Genomic DNA, 21,244 nt, shown 5'->3' with positions numbered 1-21,244 from the left:
AGAGCGGCAGATAGGAAGGACAGCATGCAGGGCTATAGACACATGCACGCTGAATACATGATTGTGGTGTTCTTAAGGGGATGAGGAATGTGCTCTTGCTAGAGGAGAGGAGTGCCAGCCAAGCAGGCTAATGCTGGATTAGAGTGCAGTTTAGCCAAACATGTAGCCCTGCAAGCTTGGAACATGGGCCCTTACCTTGAAAACTGAACTGATACATGCACTAAAAGTGATCCTGAAGAGGGCAAAGGAAATACTAAAAACACGTTGATTCGGTTTAACAAAAAAAAAAGAAAAAAAATAGACTATTGTCTTTCATTATGGGCTTGTGGCATTACATCTTCTGCAGAGAACAGAGACGTTTTTCTTCTATATCATAGAAGGAAGAAGGCAGACTCATGCCATTTCCTGTATTTACTGTAGAGGTGTAAATCACAGGTTTTATCACCATACAATATTGTATTGTTTCTTTGGACAACAATACTACTAATATTTGCTGGTACAGCTGGGCAATATATCGATATTATATCAATATCGTGATATGAGACTAGATATCGTCTTAGATTTTGGATATCGTCATATCGTGATATGACATAAGTGTTGTCTCATCCTGGTTTTAAAGGCAGTAAAGTTGTCATTTTATAAACTAACCAGACTGTTGTAACTGTTCTATTATTAGCCTTTACCCACTTAGTCATTATATCCACATTACTGATGATTATTTATCAAAAATCTCATTGTGTAAATATTTTGTGAAAGCACCAATAGTCAACACTACAATATCGTTGCGGTATCAATGTATTTGGTCAAATATATCGTGATATTTGATTTTCTCCATATCGCCCAGCCCTATTGGCTGGTATCACAAAGTCTGCCACGATACAAATTGGATTTGATTCAATTCAGCGACCTGCAATTGATACAAGACGATATCATATGCCTACTCAGACCAATGAGGTCCATTTATATCAAGTGACCAAAAGTAACTAAAAGATAGTTGGTTAATTTCAAAATAAAGCCACATCTTAAAGATTATGATATGCACTACTGTATCTTAAAATAAATTAAAAAAATTACATATTTTTTTCACTTTGTATTGATGATATTGGATTGTTGATCATTGAATCGATATATTGATCCAGATCGATGTACTGTTACACCCCTTATTTACTGACTGGTCTCTAAATGCATCAGGAAATATCAAAGAGGCTAAAGTTAGCTTACATGTTCCTTATGTTACTCTTAATCCATCATAAATAAATGTAACCCACATAGAATAGAGGTTACTTAACTTAATTTGTTAATTACTATTGAAAGATTCAGTGGCCATAGCAAGTGCATGGTATCCATAGTAACAAGCGTCACGGAGTCCACCAGTAAAGCAAGTGAGCATAAAAGTAAGATTCCGTTACATACCATAATGTTTCTATAGCTGGGGGTTATGTCTTTAATTTTCCTCAAATCTCCTCCTTCCATTAATGGCTTTTGGTCCCTGTAACCATGGCAGCAGCTTCAATGACCCCGGAGCTTGAATTCATCTATATATTTTTTTACCTGAAATGGTCAGTGGAGTTGGAACACGGTGCTGTTTGTGTAACCTGTAGGTGCAGAGGACTGGCTCGTGTTGAATGATTCATGCGGCTCTGCAGCACGGCTGCTCTTGACCTTTTACAAAGAACATGTATGCATTTTCCTTTCATCAACGGACAGACACAGAATTGATTCATCAGCAGGTCCTGCACCTAATGCAGTTGGACACAGGTGGGCACATAGGCCACACTAGCAGTAACTCTGCTGCCAAAGACTTATTAATTAGTCTGAAATATTGATGGATGTATAATTTACAGTGCACGGCGAGTGAGTGAGAGGACAATGGCGATCTTACCACAGTAATAATAATCATTTTTTTAAGGATGTGGTACTATTTAAGAGCATCCCAGAGGTAGCAAATAATACAACGAGAGGACATCTGGTATCATAAAAAATAACAGCCTGTAAGGAATAAAACCTAGAATAAAATAGCAATATTGTCACCAAAAATATTTAGTGTGAGAAAATAAAGCTGCATGGATAGAGCAATGTAATGGCAAACAATAAAAATCAATGAAATGGCATCATTAAGTTCAGCGATAAGACGACAAAGGATACTAAGTGCGATGGAAAGCAATCTATAAAAATTGATTTTGAGGTGAGATTTTAAAACGGAGATCATGTCAGCATACCAAACGTTAAATGGAAGACCAGTTCCAGCAGCCCAGGCAGCAAAAGATCGATCAAGTTTTCATTTTAATCTGAAGCAGCCAAAAGATTTAAACTGATGGGCTCTCAGAGGTCACTGAGAATAGCTGGAAGTTCACTAGTACTCACTAATGTAATAATGGTGCACTGTATTTAAAGATATAACTCATTTATCAGATACTTTTCAGATACATTTTTTCCATGTGGCTGTTCTGCAGCCGACATCTTGGTCTAACTATACACAAGAACATTTGCGGTTGACCGTGTAATATTTTTCGAGGTTTAATAGAGGTGACTTACCTTGCTGCATGATTTCCATATTTACAACATCTTGTCTGAAGTATTCATGGCAGGTGAGGTGGATTGAGGCTTTAGGCTGTCAGTATGAGCTCACTTGGAAATGACTGCTGTAAATGAATGGCATTGAGATTATATGATGGGTCCAGGTGTATCTATTTGTGAAGCATTCTCCGGTTTGCATTCTGCTGGACCACATCTGTGTCTGACTAGGCCAGCCTCTACCTAATCGAGGTCTCCCGGGTTAATGTGGTAAACCTGGTATGTACTTCCTCCCTGTGGCTTTGTGATGCCAAGTCTTTATGTCACTTAACTCAGAGTCCTCCCTGTCTGGAATGACTCCATCCTGGAGTTGACAAAGCATGAAATGGGGGTGGATTGGGCATAGTCGCCAAGGGACTTTTTCCTCTATGAAAGGCACACATAGATTTCCATTCCGAAGCAAACAGTGTCACAAGCCCTTTGTGTCACTCTTTTGCAGTTTATTTTGCTCCATTAATCCCTTGGGCATGTTGGTATGAAAAGTCAATAGCTTAAAAATACTGTAGATAGAAGTCAGTCAAGGTATTATTTTCTGCAAGGTACCTTTATATATTCAGGGAAGTTTCACTGAGAGCAGCAATACCCTGATCACATTTGCACAGTTACACATTTATTTACACCTGGAAGCTGCCTAGTAGCACCTCAGTGGTGGTAATGAGGGAGTGGCAAGCGTTGCTTTTTCACTTTCCCCACCCAGATTTATCCTGCCGGTCCTGGTTTGAACCAGCGACCTCTGGTCCCCAGAAGATAAACCCTGGTGATGTTGATGGCCACATGTAGTGCTGAACAGTTAATCGGAATTTTATCGAAATCGCCAAATGAATATAGTGCATTATCCAAATTTGCAGGAGGTGCAAAATTTGTTTAAGGTAAAATATGTGTCAAATACCATTCAGAATTTAGTATTGTGGTGCTGTAGAGATGTCCTGGCCTACACATCATATTCTAACGACTCTGATAAAGTCTTTGTTCGTTAGTTGAAACCTGAACGGCAGCCCAGCCTTTGGGGACCTAAATGATCAGTAGCTTTGATATTGTGAGTCATACTCCATCCCTTCTCTTCACTGATGTAACTTTATGTCATTGAGGCCTGGGAGCAGAGGCTAGCAGGCCAATTGCATGCAGCGTACTGGACACCCACTAGCCTGTCACTGTGTAATCAGACAGAAAATCTGACCTAATACATGAATCCTCAGGACGTTGCTCCCACTCTTTATCTCGCTGATGCATTGTGATGCACACACATGCACAAGCAAAAAAGAACAAGGGCATTTGAATGATTTATTTATGTCCACTGAAGCCCAAGAGACAAAGCAACGTAAAGTTAAGGTGCGGCAGATTTACACTGGTAAGAATTATGTCCCTCTATTTTCTCTTTGTCTTTCTAAGAACGCACACGCACAATTGTACTGCTTACGCAAGCCTTGGCACCTGAAGCCTTAACCTTTACCATCAATACTACATGCCTAAACCCCAACTATTAACTAACATTAATCTTAACCTGGAAACCGTGTGTGTGTGTGTGTGTGTGTGTGTGTGTGTGTGTGTGTGTGTGTGTGTGTGTGTGTGTGTGTGTGTGTGTGTGTGTGTGTGTGTGTGTGTGTGTGTGTGGGGGGGGGTAAGTGTGGGTGGTTGGTTTTGTGTGTCAAACTGTGTGTGTGTGTGTGTGTGTGTGTGTGTGGGTTTGGGTTTGTGTGTCAAAAACCCAAAATGTGAAAGATGTATGTGGATGAGTGGGAATGAATTGTATATGTGGATGAGTGGAATATAGATAAATGGTATATGCCAGTCCCTCCAGAAAAACGCGATTATGCGATCGCATAATTCAATGCATAATCAGCCAAAGTCCGCATATTCATGCGGGGGCTGCATTTTTTTCAAGTATGCCGCACTTTCGCCACATAAATTGCCGATTTCCGCGCAAAAAATGCGGTGCTTGCATGATTTCATAATCACCGCATTTTCATTGCAAAAAAAGTCACACATATCTTAGCAGAAAGTTGAAATTCTTTTGCGTTTACTTCACACAAGAGCAGCAATTTTCCCCTGTTGCCATGGGAACGTTATGAAGTGACGTAATTACGTGACGTGAACATCATCGAAAAGCAGGTGTAGGAGGTTGAATTTGACATGTACTTTGAGTCTCTTAAGTTGGTATCAGAAAGCTATCTTAATATCTGATGTCTACTCACATTTCTTTGTTTAAGTGCTCCTGCTGTCTATATTATAAACGATTTTTGAAAGTCTGTCTCTTTTGTATCTTTTATTTCCCTTTGTTTAGACTATTACTTTTATTTTTACTTTAATATTATATTATTTGTATATATTTTTGTATTTTATTTGTTTACTTATTGCAATGACTGAACATCTGTAAACTATTTTTGGAAATTAAGTTTAAAAAAAGCAGGGTGTTTGGGGAATCACTTTTTTTCAGTTTTTCATCAAACCGCAGTTTTTGCAAGTTCCCGCAATTTTTGCAAGTTCCCGCAATATCATCGCATAAAATTGCATAAATATCCCGCATATTCCATCGCATTTTTTAAGAAAACGTGTCGAATAATCAAGGATTTTTGCCCGCAACAATCACACAAAAAACTCTGCGTTTTTCTGAAAGGACTGAAATGCGGATGAGTGGAAACATGGAGAGTGTATGGTTGGGGAGGTGTGTATGTAAAAGTATTAGCATGCATGACTGGGGTTTAAGATCCTGTGGAGTAGAGGAATACTGTTACTAGTAGGTGTTGTACTCTGATTGGAGTATGAGATTACACAGTATGCTGGCATATGTATTACTTCTTGATGGAAATAATAAAAAAAAAATAAAAAATCTTAATATTATTATTATTATCTTATTATTAAATCCTAATCCTAGTCTCGTATTGCCAGACCTACCTCCACAGCGCTGCAAAGGAGGGTCTGGCTAGTCCACACAGCAATCCGGGATAGGAGAAAATGTGCTTTGGTTTATTGGCATTTCTTTAAACTAATCACAATCGTCTTGGGTGGCGCTAAGCACCGTACGCAATAATGGTGCCTCTGCAAAATAGCCTCGGGAAGGAACTTGTTTTGGTGGAACATGTGCTCGTTCACAACTCGTTTTAGTCGTGCAACAGAAAATTCAGATTGGACAGAGCTAGCTGTCTGGATTTACCCTGCAGAGATCTGAGGAGCAGTTAACCATAGTCCTCAGAAATCCACCGGAGTTTAAAATTACAACACAAAGAAAGCAGAAGGTGAGGGACATGCAGCCGTAAATGAGGGACGTCCGGCAGATCTTCCGGCGGCACCAGAACAGTCGTTGTTGATATTGACTAAACTAATTCTAACCTTGAGCTAAAAAAAGAAAAAAAAGGACAGACTTTTGTCCCAGAATAATTTTCCATTTACTGTGAATCTCTTGTGCGTGTGAAATAATTTCTTAATACATTATCGTTCACATCAAAGTTACAATGTGCTTTACATGGATACATCTCAAGCTAAAATGAAATACTAAAATATAACAAGACAAAATAAAGTACAACAAATAGATTGGCTGAACCACTGTTAGCCTTAAGAGTCCTAACCATCAAACAGCCCACTGAAGAATGGAGAAGAAAGCCAAAATGTCCTCAAGACTTCACTGTCCAACATGTCATTACTATCCAGGTTTAAAACTGAAATTGGTCCTCGCATTTGGGTATTTTTCATTAGCAACAGCCTTATGTTTTAGGAAACATACACTATGTAGATTAGGCTTACACAGTCCTACAGTAAGACCTTGATATGGGGTTCATTATTGTTATTTGACTTAAGGATCAATGCATATTGACAGTGAAAACAGTTAAGAAGTTCATTAATGACATCCCTAATTAGAAATCTGAAGGAGTCTAGAGACTCTGATGATCTAAAGCAATCAGTGAAAAGTGAGTGGGCTTACACTGTCATTAGAATACTGATTCATCTGGCAAATATTTGGAATAATCAATCTAGACTATGGAGAAAAGCAAATCAGGAAAAGGGCAGAAAAGTATGCCCAGTTGTCTAAAAAAATCATTAAGTAAGTAAAATCAAGCATTGTACAATACATAGTTGACATTTTCAACAGGTCAAACCTCACATCAGAGAGACTTGGGGATTATGAGAAATAGACAATCAAATAAAGGCAATTACAAACGGAGGAGATTTCAATGAAATCGGTAGTCGACAGGATGCTTTTCTCCCAACCTGATGGGCCGCCAGCCACGTTGGTATAATGTAGCAGTCAGATAGTAATCATTGATGAAAAGCATTACACACATCTTGAATTGACTGAATGGACCAAAGGAGAATTGGACAATGACAAAATAACCATGTGGGAAAGAGGAAGGGGGGCTTAGAATATTTCCCTTTGACAAATGTAGGATCAATAGATATAGATGACTAGCCATTGCCTGGGTAAACCCTGACGAACTTCTGGCAAATTTGAGATTTGCTCTGCAAGTCAGTGTGGCGAAGAGCCCATTCAAACCCATTTCCAATGTCCCCAAAATCGAGGCACCAATCACAACCGCTGAGGCAGGCTTTACACCAATCACAACCGTTGAGGCGGGCTTTACGCGATGACGATAGCGCAGCGACGGCGAGCGGCTTTTTGTTTACATTCAACATGACGGCTACCATATGATTGGTTGGACTATACTATACAGCTCGCCTCTGGCCCGCCTATATCAGATACAACGCTCGGCTACAGGGGCATAGTTAATGAGCATCATCACTCGATGCCAGAGTGACTCGCTGAGCAAATTCAAATTTTGCTCTTGCGAGAACTCTGGATTTCCGGGGTAATAGATGACGGAAACCAGCACATCACTTTTCTATTCAATGTTAAAATCTTTATCCTTCTCTATTCTTATATGTACTTATTTATATAACATATAACATTTTATACATATTGTATAGTTTTTTTCAAAGAGCTCAGACTGTCCTCCAAACTCCTCCACATTCTCCCTTAAGATCCTCTTAGATCCCTCCATAGGTCATATTCATCTCACTGCACTAGACCTCCATTGTATAATTCTGTCTCTGGGGGATTAGAGCAGGATGAAGTACAACATCCTCTTTCCGAAAAACGTCCCTGCCGTGCAACACGTCAGTCAGCGTGGCGCATGCTGTAGTTCAGAGTGGAGACACTGATGGGACAGCGTGGGCCTCCCACACAGCCTTCTCCATAGACTTAATCAAGAAAGAAGAAGCATAGCGCATGAGAGTGAACCACGCCACCTCAATTAAAACTTCAAAAAAAAAACGCACTCGTGTGACGACAAAGCTGGATATTTGACTGAGGGCAGTTCTATCTTCTCTGATTTTTTTTGTCCCCTATTCACACAGAAAGTGAAAGGCGGAATATTTTAGCAATGATGGCAGACTCAGAAGGTCTTATGTAGCCATGTCACAGTGAAGAAAATCCAATAACCTGGGATTTTTTTTTATTTTTTTTTAAACCCGTGCCCATAAATCTTGTTTAAGAATATTCATGAATTAATAAAATTTGCAAAATCCCTACGAAATATCCCATTTGAGGGGTGTTAAAGTCAAATAAAATGTCCTGTTCTGAATCTGGTTGGTTTGGTATTAGGACAGCCAGCTTATGGCCCCCATTAGGCAAGAAGAGGTGAAGTTTCTTCCTCAAGAATTCTCAAACATAAATATATTGGCTGGGGATCGCATTCGGACACAATCCTCTTTCCTTTTGCTTCTACTCAGACCAGGTCAGAGGAAAAAACAGCATCCCCTGAGCTGGGAGGCATTAAGTGTCGCACTCAAGGACATTTAAGCAGATTGGCCGCTTGCCTACAGTAAACCTGCTCCTCCTTTTCTGAGCGTGTGGAGGCAGTAGAGATTGGCAACTCTTACAGTACAATCTTTATTTATTGTATTTATTCATTTATTTCCCCAAAAGTTAATTTAGCCTGATGATTTGGCCAGCCAACACGGTCAGGCGTCAAGCAAATAACCTTTAGCCTTCAGTTGCCGAAATCTGCGTGAAAATGTGCACTCCTTCTCAGAGCCTTAACCTATGAGCCACACTCAGATTCAGTTTGACTTTGACAGTAAACTTTCCCAGGATGTAAATATTTTTCAATGTCCAGCACAAATAAATGTCAATGAATCTGCTTAAAAATCATGGGAAAAAACACTTCTTGTAACTCCAGAGCCTGCCTGAGAATCATCATGCTTTTTAAGTTTCTTCAGTATATTTAGTAATTCAGTCCAATTTGTCTGTACGCCCATGGGCTCATTGCAAACAGGGACTGCTAAAAACTAATTTGGCATAATTTTAATGATGCCAGTTTGCCATAATGTTTTAGCCCACAGCATAATGTACTCAATTAATGGCAACATACACAGGCATGATACCGCCTTCACCTCAATACAATAGAGGTGAATGGAATTTTGTTTAAACATGCAAGCAGTTGCCAAGCTAGAACCCTGGTCCTCCATTATTTAGCAGGCTGCTCTTACTACCTTTATTTATTTACAGTATTTAATCATTTATCTCCTTTTCGCCGACCTAAAGCTCCCTGGTTATTAACTACATCGATATGGGCTCATTGCCAAAGCGTATTCATGCTGAGGCTTCTCCACTGCCTTGATAAGTTTCCCAAACAATAATTGCTTTTACAGGAGAGAGGGAGATGCAGCACGGGCTCCCAGAACATAAGGGTCTTTCCCAGAAGCTGCTCCTCTCCACAGTAACTGTCTGTGCTCTGCTGGCTGCTTGCCTAATTAAAGGTCAGTTAGCTAGCTGGGTGCCAAAGCAGCATAAACGCATTAAAGGGAAATGCCACTCAATGACGCAACTCAGTGGAGGTTTGTGAACATCAGGTACTGTGTCCCCTTGCTTGGAACACCAGTATCACTCTTCAGGTAGTGCTGGTGAGAGATAATGAGCTTGTACTGCACTCTCAGCTGTCAGTTTGAAACTGTTTAAAGTGGACATACAGTATGAGTCTTTCTGTCAGAGTAAAAAGGATTCATCCTTTGAGTTGAGGTTGTTTCGATACAGCTGTTCATCGAACTTGTGTCCGTGTTTTTTCCCCAGTGAGCATGACTTGGGTGAGGATGACATCTACGACTGTGTGCCGTGTGAGGACGATGGCGATGACATCTATGAGGACATCATTAAGGTGGAAGTACGACAACCCATGGTGAGAACATTTTGTCGCAATATCTGCCCTTTTATCATTCAAATGTCCCTTAGCGACTGTGCTCGGCGACTATGAATGAATTTTAAATCAATTATTGATGAAGGAATTGTCTCAGGTGTTTGTCATATTGTGAATGTGATCTGCTTGCTGAAGGCCTGTGATTGAAGGGTTGCATGTCCTTAGTCACCTTAGACTTAGACGGCTGTCTACGGTGTCCATTAGACAACACTTATAGCTAGGAAGGATGCAATGCATAAATAGTGCAAAGAAGAAGAAACACACTTCCTCCCACTCACCTTAGTCATTTGCATGACGTCATATCTCTGAACACACTCAGAACAATAACATAACTGGTGACAAATTTGACTTCTGACTTGCACTGCTTTGCCTTTCCCATGCTGCAGATCAGATACATGCAGGTGAGTGCCGCTGTGCTTGTGACTCACCCCACCCTATCAGCTAACTCCCTCCACCACTTCATTTAAAACAAACTCATAGCATCCCAAGAGAATGACCTGGCGGTTAGATTACTGACCTATGCCTCGGGGTAAAGGAGACCCCATCTGGTTCAAAGTCTGACTCAGGGCCCGTTGGAGACAGTTGTGACTTCAGCTCGGTGACGGCAGTGTAAACTGACGTCAGCGAGGACCACCAGCTGCCACATCGAAACCTCAAGGCATGAGACAAATAAACATTATCCTGCTGGCTTTGAGTCCCGCTTCTAATGGGTTGATTACATGCTGGATTGACGCCTGGACTGGACTTGCATTTCTCCATTGTTAGCCCCAGTTTTTGTATTATCCGCACTGGTTATCAACAGCCAAATCTGTTCCAGGTGGCTTAGTATCAAACACTCCCACAACATTGAAAATACGTATAGAAATGAAACCTCTGTCTATGTTTTTTTTTTACCATGGTCATATGGGCAAGTCATTACAATATGCATTTCAGTATATTGTCCTTTCATGTTTGTACATTGAGACATACATCAGGTCTCTTGAGAAATGCTCTATGTAGATAGGTTTGTGTCTTTTCCCCATCCTCCACCGCCCACTCACATCGTGCTTGCTTGCATGGACATGAATTAAAAACCTTTTATTCATCTACATAGACTTGTTCAGCCAGCCAGCCCACCCAAACAGTGATACACAAAAGCACAGTCATTTCCCTTTCTCTCCTAAGTCAATCTCATCCCCACCTTACTTTATTCTAGCCATGGCAGCAAACTGAAGTCAAGTCAGTGTGGCGTAACATTTTTATCTGGTTCAAGTAGATTTGGAAATCCGGTCTGTTTTATTTAATTGTACTTTTTTTTTTACAGTCCAACCTTAAACACAGCACTTAACTGCACATTGTGTTCACTTTTCTCCTGACCATGTTTCAACACAGACTTAACCATTCTAGATTTTTGGATGCATTTTTTTTGCTCCACCCGCTTTTGCTTTCCATTTATTTGTAGACAGTATGAAAATCAATTAGCAAATTGAGTACATGTTATGCCTAGGACTCCCTAGTAAGCAGTATTGATAGTGAATGGATTATCCTGGTTAAATAAAGTAGAACAGACTCTTACAAACAGCTTGAGTCATGCAATCCATCACGTTCAACATCAAGTCCACATTCATTTTTGTCAATGTTACAATATGGTTGCATGGTAAATTGATTGGAAAAAAATCTGCACTGCATTAGCCCATACAGATAATGCATTTTGATGGATACACAACTCAAGCAATTTTCAAAAGTGTACTAATAGATTCTATAGTGTTTGGAAATGAATAGAAACCAATGGCCGCCTGGAAAGGTAAAAACCATGTTTAATTTCTAAAACAATGCAGCTCGGTTTGCAAAATGCGTAGCTATGATGATATATGTTTTGAGAATTAACTGAAACATAAAAATCCACTCGTATGGCCTTTTTTATAAAAACATTTTTTTAAGTTACAAATGTAGATAGATACTCAATTGGAAACTGGCATTAGCTTGAACTCCACTTCTTTTTTTTCTTATTAATCTCATGCAATTCCTTGCAACACAATCTTAATGGTCATGCAGAAAACAGTAAACCGTAATCATAAGGAAATAAATGTAGAACTGGTCTAAAATCATGCAATCTTTTTGTCCTGACTCATTCTATTTCTTTTTCTCACCATAGAAAATGGGTATGACAGAAGATGACAAGAGGAATTGCTGCTTAGTGGAGATCCAGGAGACTGAAGCAAAGTACTACAAGACTTTAGAGGACATTGAGAAGGTGGGTGTCAAAATATGAGCGCACATGCATTTGAGTGTGTTGATAATATATGCATTTGTTATCCTGGCACATGCAATGTTGTGTTAGAGTATCCTTTTGTCACTTCTTTTTTGCTGGTGTCTCAGGCCTGTAGGCCGGGTCACAGCATGGAAATGTCAGCTATTGGCAGATTCATTGGGGAGCACAAATGTCGCAGGAGCTGATCGATAGGGTTATTATTGGCTCAGCCCACACACCAAACACTAATCCCTGGGGCTTTAAGTATAGACACGCACATCAGGCACGAAGACATGTATGTTGGGGAAGCTTTTCCCAAAAAAGAGAAATCAGTTACTTATTATACATTACGTGTCTTTCACTTACCCATCAGTGTCTCTTTATTTCGTCCTGTGTTACTGCTGCATAGCAGTAGTTACGGATTACAGTTGCTGTGTTTACATTGGACATCACAACTGCCGAGAAAAGCCGACAAACTCAGTGTGCATCCCCATAAAACTGCTAATTCTGTGTGCATAAAGAATCACAAACTTCCTCACACATGCACCCTCTCTCTCAGTGTAATAATGAATTATTGTTGAGATCAGTGCTGCTAACACATCACTTTCCCCGTTGACAGATTTCATTCGCGATTTGATTGAGCGCCACAAATCTTCGGCTCCACTAATTTCATTAAACCAAATGTGTATCCTGTGTTTCCCGCGTCGGACCAACGCAAGACTGAATGAGAATAAATAACCCCCTTACGATCAGAGGACTCGTTAAGCTTAATTGAGTTGGGGTTAATAAAGCCTCATTTCCTCCTTGCTTCTTAGTTGATCTATTTGTTATTATTATGATGATGGAATGTGACAACCATAACACGCTAGGGAAACAAAAGGCGGTTTTCTCTTCTGTAAGCATAAGTGTGTTTAGTGTTAGTGTTTTCTCCTTAAATGAAATAACTTCAGCCCTGTGAACCACAATATTGGGGCTCCATCAAGTGTAGATTGGTATTGATTTTCTTTGTTGCTGCAGTTAACTTTAAGTTGTGCTGTCCTTCAAATATATCCCTACACATCTGCTAAAAGCTTAGCCAGAGCTTTATTTCTTTTTAGCAATACATTTTTGACATGAAAAACTCTGAGTTGTTTTTTTAAAAGAGGGACTTCAGTTATATTGACTCTGTTGACTGATTTGTCTCTTGTTTCTCTTTAGAATTACATGATCCCGTTGAAGCAAGTCTTGAGTCCACAGGACATGGAGGCTATCTTTGTCAATCTTGAGGTGAGTAACCGCCCAAGCGAAGAAAACAATGTCTATACAGCACGCCTGGATGTGTTGCACATCAAGTGAATAATTCAATACGTGTATGGATGGCTGAATGAATGACATGATGTGTTGAATGTACATTTGTTATATGTGTAACAGTATGCAAAATTCACGCTTTGTTACGCAGTGGGATTTTGATGTCACGGTTCAATGTATCATCACAGTGGGGGGAAACAAAATATTCATTTATATATTTATATATATTTATATAATATTTCCTTTCATCCTTTTTGAAAACCTTTGCCGTGGCATATGGGCTATAATTCTAGTTGTACAACTTAGTCAATAATCAATCAACAGAAAGCAACATAAACGTTTTTCTATTAAACTTATTACTTTTTAAGGAAGTAGCCCAGGCTCAGCCAACTTCTCCAGCTGCCAGTCCACACTCCATACAACTCCGTTGGTAAGGGTACTTGAACCAGTGACCCTCTGGTCAAGCCAAGTCCCCACTGACTGAGCTAATACGCAAATTACTAAACTGTGAACACCTAATGGAATATTATAGCAAGGACTTTGAGCATATGCTTGAATCCTGGGATCCTATGATTAACCAATTAGGGTTCTTTACATCTCTTCATGGCACGTGTTGGCAATAAGGAAAATGTTGAATAAGGCCAGCCTTAGCCTTTTGCTACTGTAGCAGTGTTAAACGAACAACAATTGATACACCAACAACAAACTTAGATTTTGTATTTAGCTTCTCCATATGCCAAAACAACTGTAATTAGACTGCATAAGACTCAGACAGCTGTAATCATTTGAGTCATAGGGCATACCTAGCCAATATGTAAGAAATGTGTCGGGATGAATACATGTATCATTGCATACCTAATGTACTGTATATCCTAGGAAGTAGATATGGTTCTATCTATGTATATAACTATGTATAAAGGATTAGATAGATTTGGTTAGATTCTAATGTTGATTGTGATATTGCCTCAGGATGTAATCAAAGTCCACTTTGCCCTCCTGCGAGCCATCGACCTGAACATGGTCACTGGAGGAAACGGCCTGGGGAAGATCTTCCTCGACTTCAAGGAAAGGTCAGTAAGCAGAAATCTGTATGTTTTGTTGGTCTATGCACAAGCTTTTTTGTTTGGGGGGGGGGGTTACATAGACTGTTAAAATCCACTTGTAGTTGAGAGGAAGCTGCCTTTTTTTCTGCTCTTTCAAATCCAGGAGGCTGCATCATGTTGAGTGTCAGCAGATCGGTCAGAGGATTGCTGGGATTAGTGTTCAAAGAATAAGTCAATTAAAACAAAACATGTTAGAGGAAAAAGCTGAGAGAGCATGTAACCAATTGTTCCGCATTCAACCAAAGCGCTCAGAGTAAATCCACTCAAGACTGCATTTGCTTGACACAGTTATATTCTTGTACAGTGGTGTCTCCTCTTACACTACCACACCATTCTCTGTGTTATATAGCATGTTCTTTGCATTTGTAGTTCATTGTCTCTAAACTCAGGTTCCCGCATAGCCTGGATTTGATACTGAACTATTTGATTACTATTTGATTTGACCAATGGATTCTTCCTTCTCATCCAGTAAATTTAGTCTGTAATATTTATTTTTTCTTCTTAAAACAGGTGACAAAATCTCGACATGCAGTGAGAATAATTTGACCCCATTTCTGCAAATCAACCAAGTATTTGCTGAAATTAGGATTAATGTTCATCAAGTCCAGTGCAGCCACCTGCCTTGTCCGTTCTGTTTCAAGATCAAACGTTCTTAAAATAAGAGCATTTCATTTCACAAGTTGAAATATTCTTACTGCACAGACAGATTGTTTCACTTGTTTTCAAGAAACTAATGTTTGAGGGCTTAATTATAGACAGAACGACTTGTTAAGAAGGATATTTCTGTGGTGTGGGGATTAGAAACGCCCTGAACCGAGAATGCTGAGGGTTATTGGCAAACTGGGTTTTCTCTCAGATGGATCTTCATCTTGCCCAGCTGCTGAGCAACATGTGGATAATTTGCATCTTTGAGGGGAGCAGTGATTTGCCTCCCTGTTGTGCTAAGTGTAGCTGCTTCATAGGTAATGGTAATGATGGGGATGATAGGTTCTGGCCTCGGTCATGATTCCATACACAGCTATGGATATCCCACTCTCCTCGAATGATACACCCATTACTGCAAAAGTGAGTCACACTTCACTGTGTGTGTGTGTGTGTGCGTGTACCTGTTCTTGCATACATAAGCATGCATTATATTCTTCCGCCCGGTGATCCTGATAGCACACATACTTTTTTTCCCTCTTCCTCATCTTTTCAACTTGAAACAGGCAGTCACAGTATTTCTATGGGCGACGTCAGTTTGCATAAGTAATAGGCTCATCGCAGGCCTTTTCCTTAAGCCTAGAGGGCCTTGTAACACAAAGTTGGTGTGACACTAGAGACTCTGTTCCAGCTAATAGACAGAGGCAGGCACATACTCTCTCCCTCTATCTCAAACATGCACGCATGCACACACTCCTACTGTATCTGCTTCCTAGTTTAGCTCATCTGACTCTCTTATCTGATTCTGCAGTGGTTGGAAATCTTCATTTGCACGCAATCACAGATAAGGTCCAGCTAGCCAAAGGTCCCTGTGAAGGACTGGGAGGTTGTCTCATGAAAGCCCAGAGGATTCACATGGAGAAAATGAAATGGAAAAATACAGGAAGAGAGTTAAGGAGAAATAGTAGTTTCCACAGTTCCACAGTTCATAACACTGTTGTATGAGTATTCTAGTGATTTAAGCTCTTTTTGGGGGGTTTTGAGATTAAAGTCATTACAAAAAAAAATGGCATCTAGGAAAAAGACAAACTGTTGGCACTCAGTTGGAAACACTATAAACTAAAATGTAATTGTATACTGTAGCACAAAGATTCCCATTCATTGGAACTAAGAGGACCAAACCTTGAAAACAGAGCCCCATACAAAAACTCTGCATATAGTCTACCTGGTTATTTTGTAATGGATTTTAACCTTTTATCTCTGACAGAAATATCTAACATTTACCTTTGATTCATAAACAAATTTGCTGATGACATACCGCTCATTGTTAATATTTATCTCTAGCGACATTCTCAGAAATGCAAAGCAGGGTTATTTTGAGAAAATGGTTCATTAGATTTGCAGATTCTGTGCGTCACAGGCTTTGACGCTCTGCATGTGATTGACATGTATACCTGGCTCATTATGAGCCACTGCGGTGTCTTTTCTCTCTGTGCCAATAGGCAACAGTGACCAGGGGATTTGGACTCGCACAGCACCGCTCTCATCAGGCATCTTTCAGCGATTTTCCTGAAGACCTGGCTCTGCATAATTAATTTGGTTATCTATGCTTGTAAGTCCCTGTGACCTTTACAACAATGTGCTTGTATCTTTTTTTTCTTACGTTGGTGCAAAAGATGAAAAGCTTTTTTTTCTTCTATTTTTCATTGATCTGAATGCCATGCTGAAAATGTCACTAGTTTATCTCGACTACTTCTCAATTCTTAAACAAGCAGAACCGGGCTGCATGGAAAAGTGCGCTCAAAAGAAGGTCTATAAACGTAATGGGCATCTAAGTACCCTCTTGTTGATATCCTCATTTGCGACATTCCCCAACTCATTTCCGGAGTAATCTGGCTCCCTGATATCCTTGCAGTGCCTAATCATGGCTTCACTATGAGCCTCTTTATTGGAGGTCTTTGCTTTATGTTCTCCTCCATTTGCTGTGTGCTGGATATGTTGAGTGGAGGTGAGGGGGTCCCAATGCCATGTGTCAGAGAATATTAGCTGGCTCCACAGCCTGTCACTTCTGGTTTACTTGGAGATTGGTTCGGCTTGCAGGGCTCCATGTGGGTGGGGGTGAAGGCCCAGGGCGCAGTTACTCAAAATTGCATTTTCTAAGAAAAAACATGCACAACAGCATCCTAATTATGAAAGGGGCCAGCACAGCAGGGCGATATCACTGGCCCTGAAAAGAATACAAACAAGCCAGTTTTTACTGCACCGGCAACTTCTCCGCTGTCTCAAACAACTCTGCTGTGTAATGGTTGCTGTGCAGCTTCTCTTTTTCCTTTTCCACCCGCCTATTCGCAAACTTCTTTTTCAAATTTGGTCTGCAGTAGATTTTATAATGGCATGAGTGAAAATTTTACTATTTTGTCTCTAAGAGAAAATAACGTCAGTTTTTGTTTGCAAGTTTACATTTTGAACTTTAAGGTTCCCTGTGGAGTTTCTCTAGTTAAGCTGTGGATCAGTTTCTTTAACAGTCGGTCCGCGTTTTGTTTGTCTAGTGCATGCTCACGAAACGAGAGTTCAAGCTAGTTTACATTAATGTAAAAATGCTTCAAAGAAATTTGTGGAAGGAAGGAAAGGAATGAGGAGGAAGGACATTCTTTCGACACTTTTGTTGAACCTCAGTACACACAATATGTTTTGATAAGTAACACTGAATTTAAACATAACTTTTGTTTGTTTTCCTGAAAAAACCCACAGGGTGCCTTTAATGGGCCCATCCTGCTGGCTCAGCGACCGGGACAACTTTGTCTTTGTTGTCTCCTCATGCATATGATCCCCCCCCCTCATCGGCCCGCCAAAGAAATCGTACCTGATTCATCTTTAGTTATGAGGGGAAAAAAACATTTGCTCAAATGCATTATAAGGCAAACAAGTACCCACATCAAACCACAGGCACTGCGATTGTTTGGCTTTATAACTGTTTGAAAATTCTGCATGATATGTTAGACTAATGCTGTGATCATTTTATTCTGGGTTTGAAGCTCTGAGATGGAAGATGTTCAAAGTTGCTTTAGCTGTTTTGGAAAAGGCTGATACAGAGCTTCATTAGCTTGGACTATCCAATTTAATATTTGCCATTTAATTAAGATACGGCATCATGAGTTATTTATTTTTTATCTTGTGTACAAAATGGTATTTTATATTGCAAAGATTCAAGCAGAGATACAAGGAGAAAGCAGGAAATGATTAGCCGTTACCTCCCACAGCGATGTGTTCAGACGTGGGGTGTAAGTAAGGACTGTACTTATCACTGTGCCACGGATTAATTATGGATGACTGGGCCAAGAGTGGGTGTATGCAGTTTGTGTGTTTTCTCATCAGCCCTTTTGTTCCACTGCCTGTCTCAGTGAAGAGGACCAAGCCTCTGACTAGCCTCTCAAGTCTCAGACGAAAGGCTGTTATTAAAGGTGTAAATATACAATTTGTTTCCACACAACATGGTGTCCAAAGATCCAGTTGTGTGTGATTTAGTGACCTTGGGTGTTATATGTTTGTGCCAGAAAGATTGCCTTCCTTGTTTGTTTTTTATTATTTTTTCAATCAATGTCATTTATATGACATATTAACGCCATTTGAAGCTGTAATGGCTGACATTTTACGAAACAGTTGCCTATTTACACATCGGGCTGACACGTGGTAACATTAGCGTTTATATAGAGTTGAATGAAAGTCCAATATACACCTATACTGGTTTCCACCATCTCCTGACAGCATCACCTGGCTCTGTAGCTGCTAAATGTTCCACTTTCTTTACCAGCTAGTCGCTAACTTTGTATGGCTGCCGTTTGGTGCTGAGCAGGTAGCGTACAGTGGATTTATCAGAATTGGTTGCTGGGAAACGAGGCTGATGGGAACGCCAAGACTTCAAGAGGCTAAAGTTGCCATCTCATTTCAGTATCATGGTGCTGGCTGTCTGCTTGGACATGGGTTTGTTTACTACAAGTGGAAACTTGCCTCAGGGCAGGCAGTGGAGAACGAGCTTCTTGCTCCAGGCACACAGTGGTGCACGTGAAAAGACACACATACACTAAAGGAAGGCTTTCTTTTAAAAACGGCCAGAAACAAACGTTAAATCATTTTCATTCACTTAGCCACTTGCCATTGCTGTGAGAGAAACATAATTTCGGCCCCTTTGAGTAAATGTTCCTTATTAAGACCACACACTGATAAATGAGTATTCAAGCAAACTCCAAAAGATCTAGCCTTCGCTCATTGTACAACAAGTCCCTTAAAGTGATGGTTCGGAGTAATTTCACCCTAGGGTCCTTTGCACCATGATCTCGAGCCAAACACCCCCACAGAAGCTTTTTTCACCTGGGTCGAACATTGGGAGCGTTAGCGTAGCGTAGCGTTATCAGCTGAATAGCTTAGCGCAGAGGCTAATGGATCCGAAGTGTCTCTTAACATTACCCCACTAATAATGCCCGAAATGATACCAAAACGTCTACAGTAGTACAAATAGGTTATGCTCTCATAAAGCGATGGATTGTAAAATTTGTAAGTACACCAGAAGTTTATGTAAATAACACTTGCCTGCTGGCTTCTGCTCTCTGCTGCTGCTGCTGCTGCTGCTGTTACTACCGGGCAGTAAGAGTTAGCGGACATCTACAAATTACAACACCGAAAGAGATGCAACAAAATATTTATTAATTTAATGATTAAATAAGGTAATGGTAGGAGACAAGTAATAATTGAGGTAAGTTTGGAGACATTACCTTATTTAATCATTAAATTAATAAATATTTTTGTTGCATCTCTTTTCGGTGTTGTAATTTGTAGATGTCCCTAAGCACTCTTACTGCCCGGTAGTAACAGCAGCAGCAGCAGCAGAGAGCAGAAGCCAGCAGGCAAGTGTTATTTACATAAACTTCTGGTGTACTTACAACTTTACAATCCATCGTTTTATGAGTGCATAACCTATATATACTAGTGTAGACCTTTGGTATCATTTAGTAACGTATTCAGATCTAACGGCGTACTCTACGCTAACTCTCCCAATGTTCCACCCAGGTGAAAAAAGCTTCTGGGGGGGTGTTTGGCTTGAGGTCATGGTGCAAAGGACCCTAGGGTGAAATTACTCCGAACCATCACTTTCAGAAGATCATTGACCATTTCTAACCTCAGAAGTAGCTGGTTCGTGTTCAATTTGTGGATCTTTACTCTTTTCTACTCATGACTGCCAGTAATATCTTCTATCACTCTAACTCCTAAACTGCTATAATGATTCCCACATTCACACCAGAAGCTTGAGCCCTTTGCATCCCTGTCATGATAAGGTACTATATGATGGGTGTCTCTGGTGCCCATGGATCCTCGCTACACTGCACAGTCGGCCTGCTGTCTTATAATTGATCAGGGCCCCCATTAATCTAAATCACTTTGTCTTCCTGGAGGGGCAGGAGCTGAGGGGAGCTGTCTCTCCGAGTGTGCGTCAAGTCTTAATCAGAGGGCTTGTTAACCCAGGGCCGGTTTAACCAGGCTAGGGGCCTCACTGTGGTGGGGCTGTAGTCAGAACTGCACCTGGGCTCCAGTGAAGCTACAGGGATCATCATTGGTAGAGCAGATCATGATCAACCAATGAATGGGTCTGACATACAGTGCTGCTCATGAGTTTAGGAACCCATGCTAAAGTTGACTAAAAAGAGGAATAAAAAAAATAAGCTTTTGGAAATTGATCTTAATGGCTTAATTAAAAAAAATTGGAAAAATCCAACCTTTAAGAACATACATTTTCTTTGTGAATGACTAATGTATCGTGAATAAATAAATGTTCTTCCTTAAAATACAGGGGGCATAAGTATAGACACCCCTATGTTAAATTCCTATAGAGGCAGGCAGATTTTTATTTTTAAAGGTTATTTCATACTATGCATCCTGATAAAGTTCCCTTGGCCTTTGGAATTAAAATAGCCCCACATCATCACATACCCTTCGTCATACCTAGAGACACGGGGTACCTTCCATAAAATCATCTCTCAATGCAAATCAAACCAGCTATTAGGCTAACTGAAATAAAACCATGGCAATCTCTAGGTATGGTGAAGGGTATGTGATGATGTGGGGCTATTTTAATTCCAAAGGCCAAGGGAACTTCATCAGGATGCATAGTATCCTGGATCCATGAAATAACTGGCCTTTAAAAATAAAAATCTCCCTGCCTCTAACATAGG

General features: G+C 40.2%; 1 protein-coding gene across 12 annotated transcripts in view; it reads left to right on the top strand.

Moving 5' to 3' along the window:
• vav2 (vav 2 guanine nucleotide exchange factor) overlaps window positions 1-21,244 on the top strand; it is a 227,212-nt gene that overhangs the window by 180,260 nt on the left and 25,708 nt on the right. For 8 of the 12 annotated variants that reach the window (XM_039779871.1, XM_039779874.1, XM_039779870.1 and 5 more), the window contains exons 5-9: window positions 9,635-9,740; window positions 10,145-10,159; window positions 11,893-11,991; window positions 13,186-13,254; window positions 14,245-14,345. In XM_039779871.1, coding sequence (XP_039635805.1) covers window positions 9,635-9,740; window positions 10,145-10,159; window positions 11,893-11,991; window positions 13,186-13,254; window positions 14,245-14,345 — 390 coding nt within the window. The remainder of the gene's footprint in view (window positions 1-9,634; window positions 9,741-10,144; window positions 10,160-11,892; window positions 11,992-13,185; window positions 13,255-14,244; window positions 14,346-21,244) is intronic. The other 4 variants (XM_039779876.1, XM_039779875.1, XM_039779869.1 and 1 more) reach the window with 1 other exon arrangement.

The sequence above is a fragment of the Perca fluviatilis genome, chromosome 17, assembly GCF_010015445.1.
Source record: "Perca fluviatilis chromosome 17, GENO_Pfluv_1.0, whole genome shotgun sequence".
Classification (NCBI taxonomy): Eukaryota; Metazoa; Chordata; class Actinopteri; order Perciformes; family Percidae; genus Perca; species Perca fluviatilis.
Note: the sequence above shows the minus strand (reverse complement) of the source record. Positions and strands in the feature narration are given on the sequence as shown.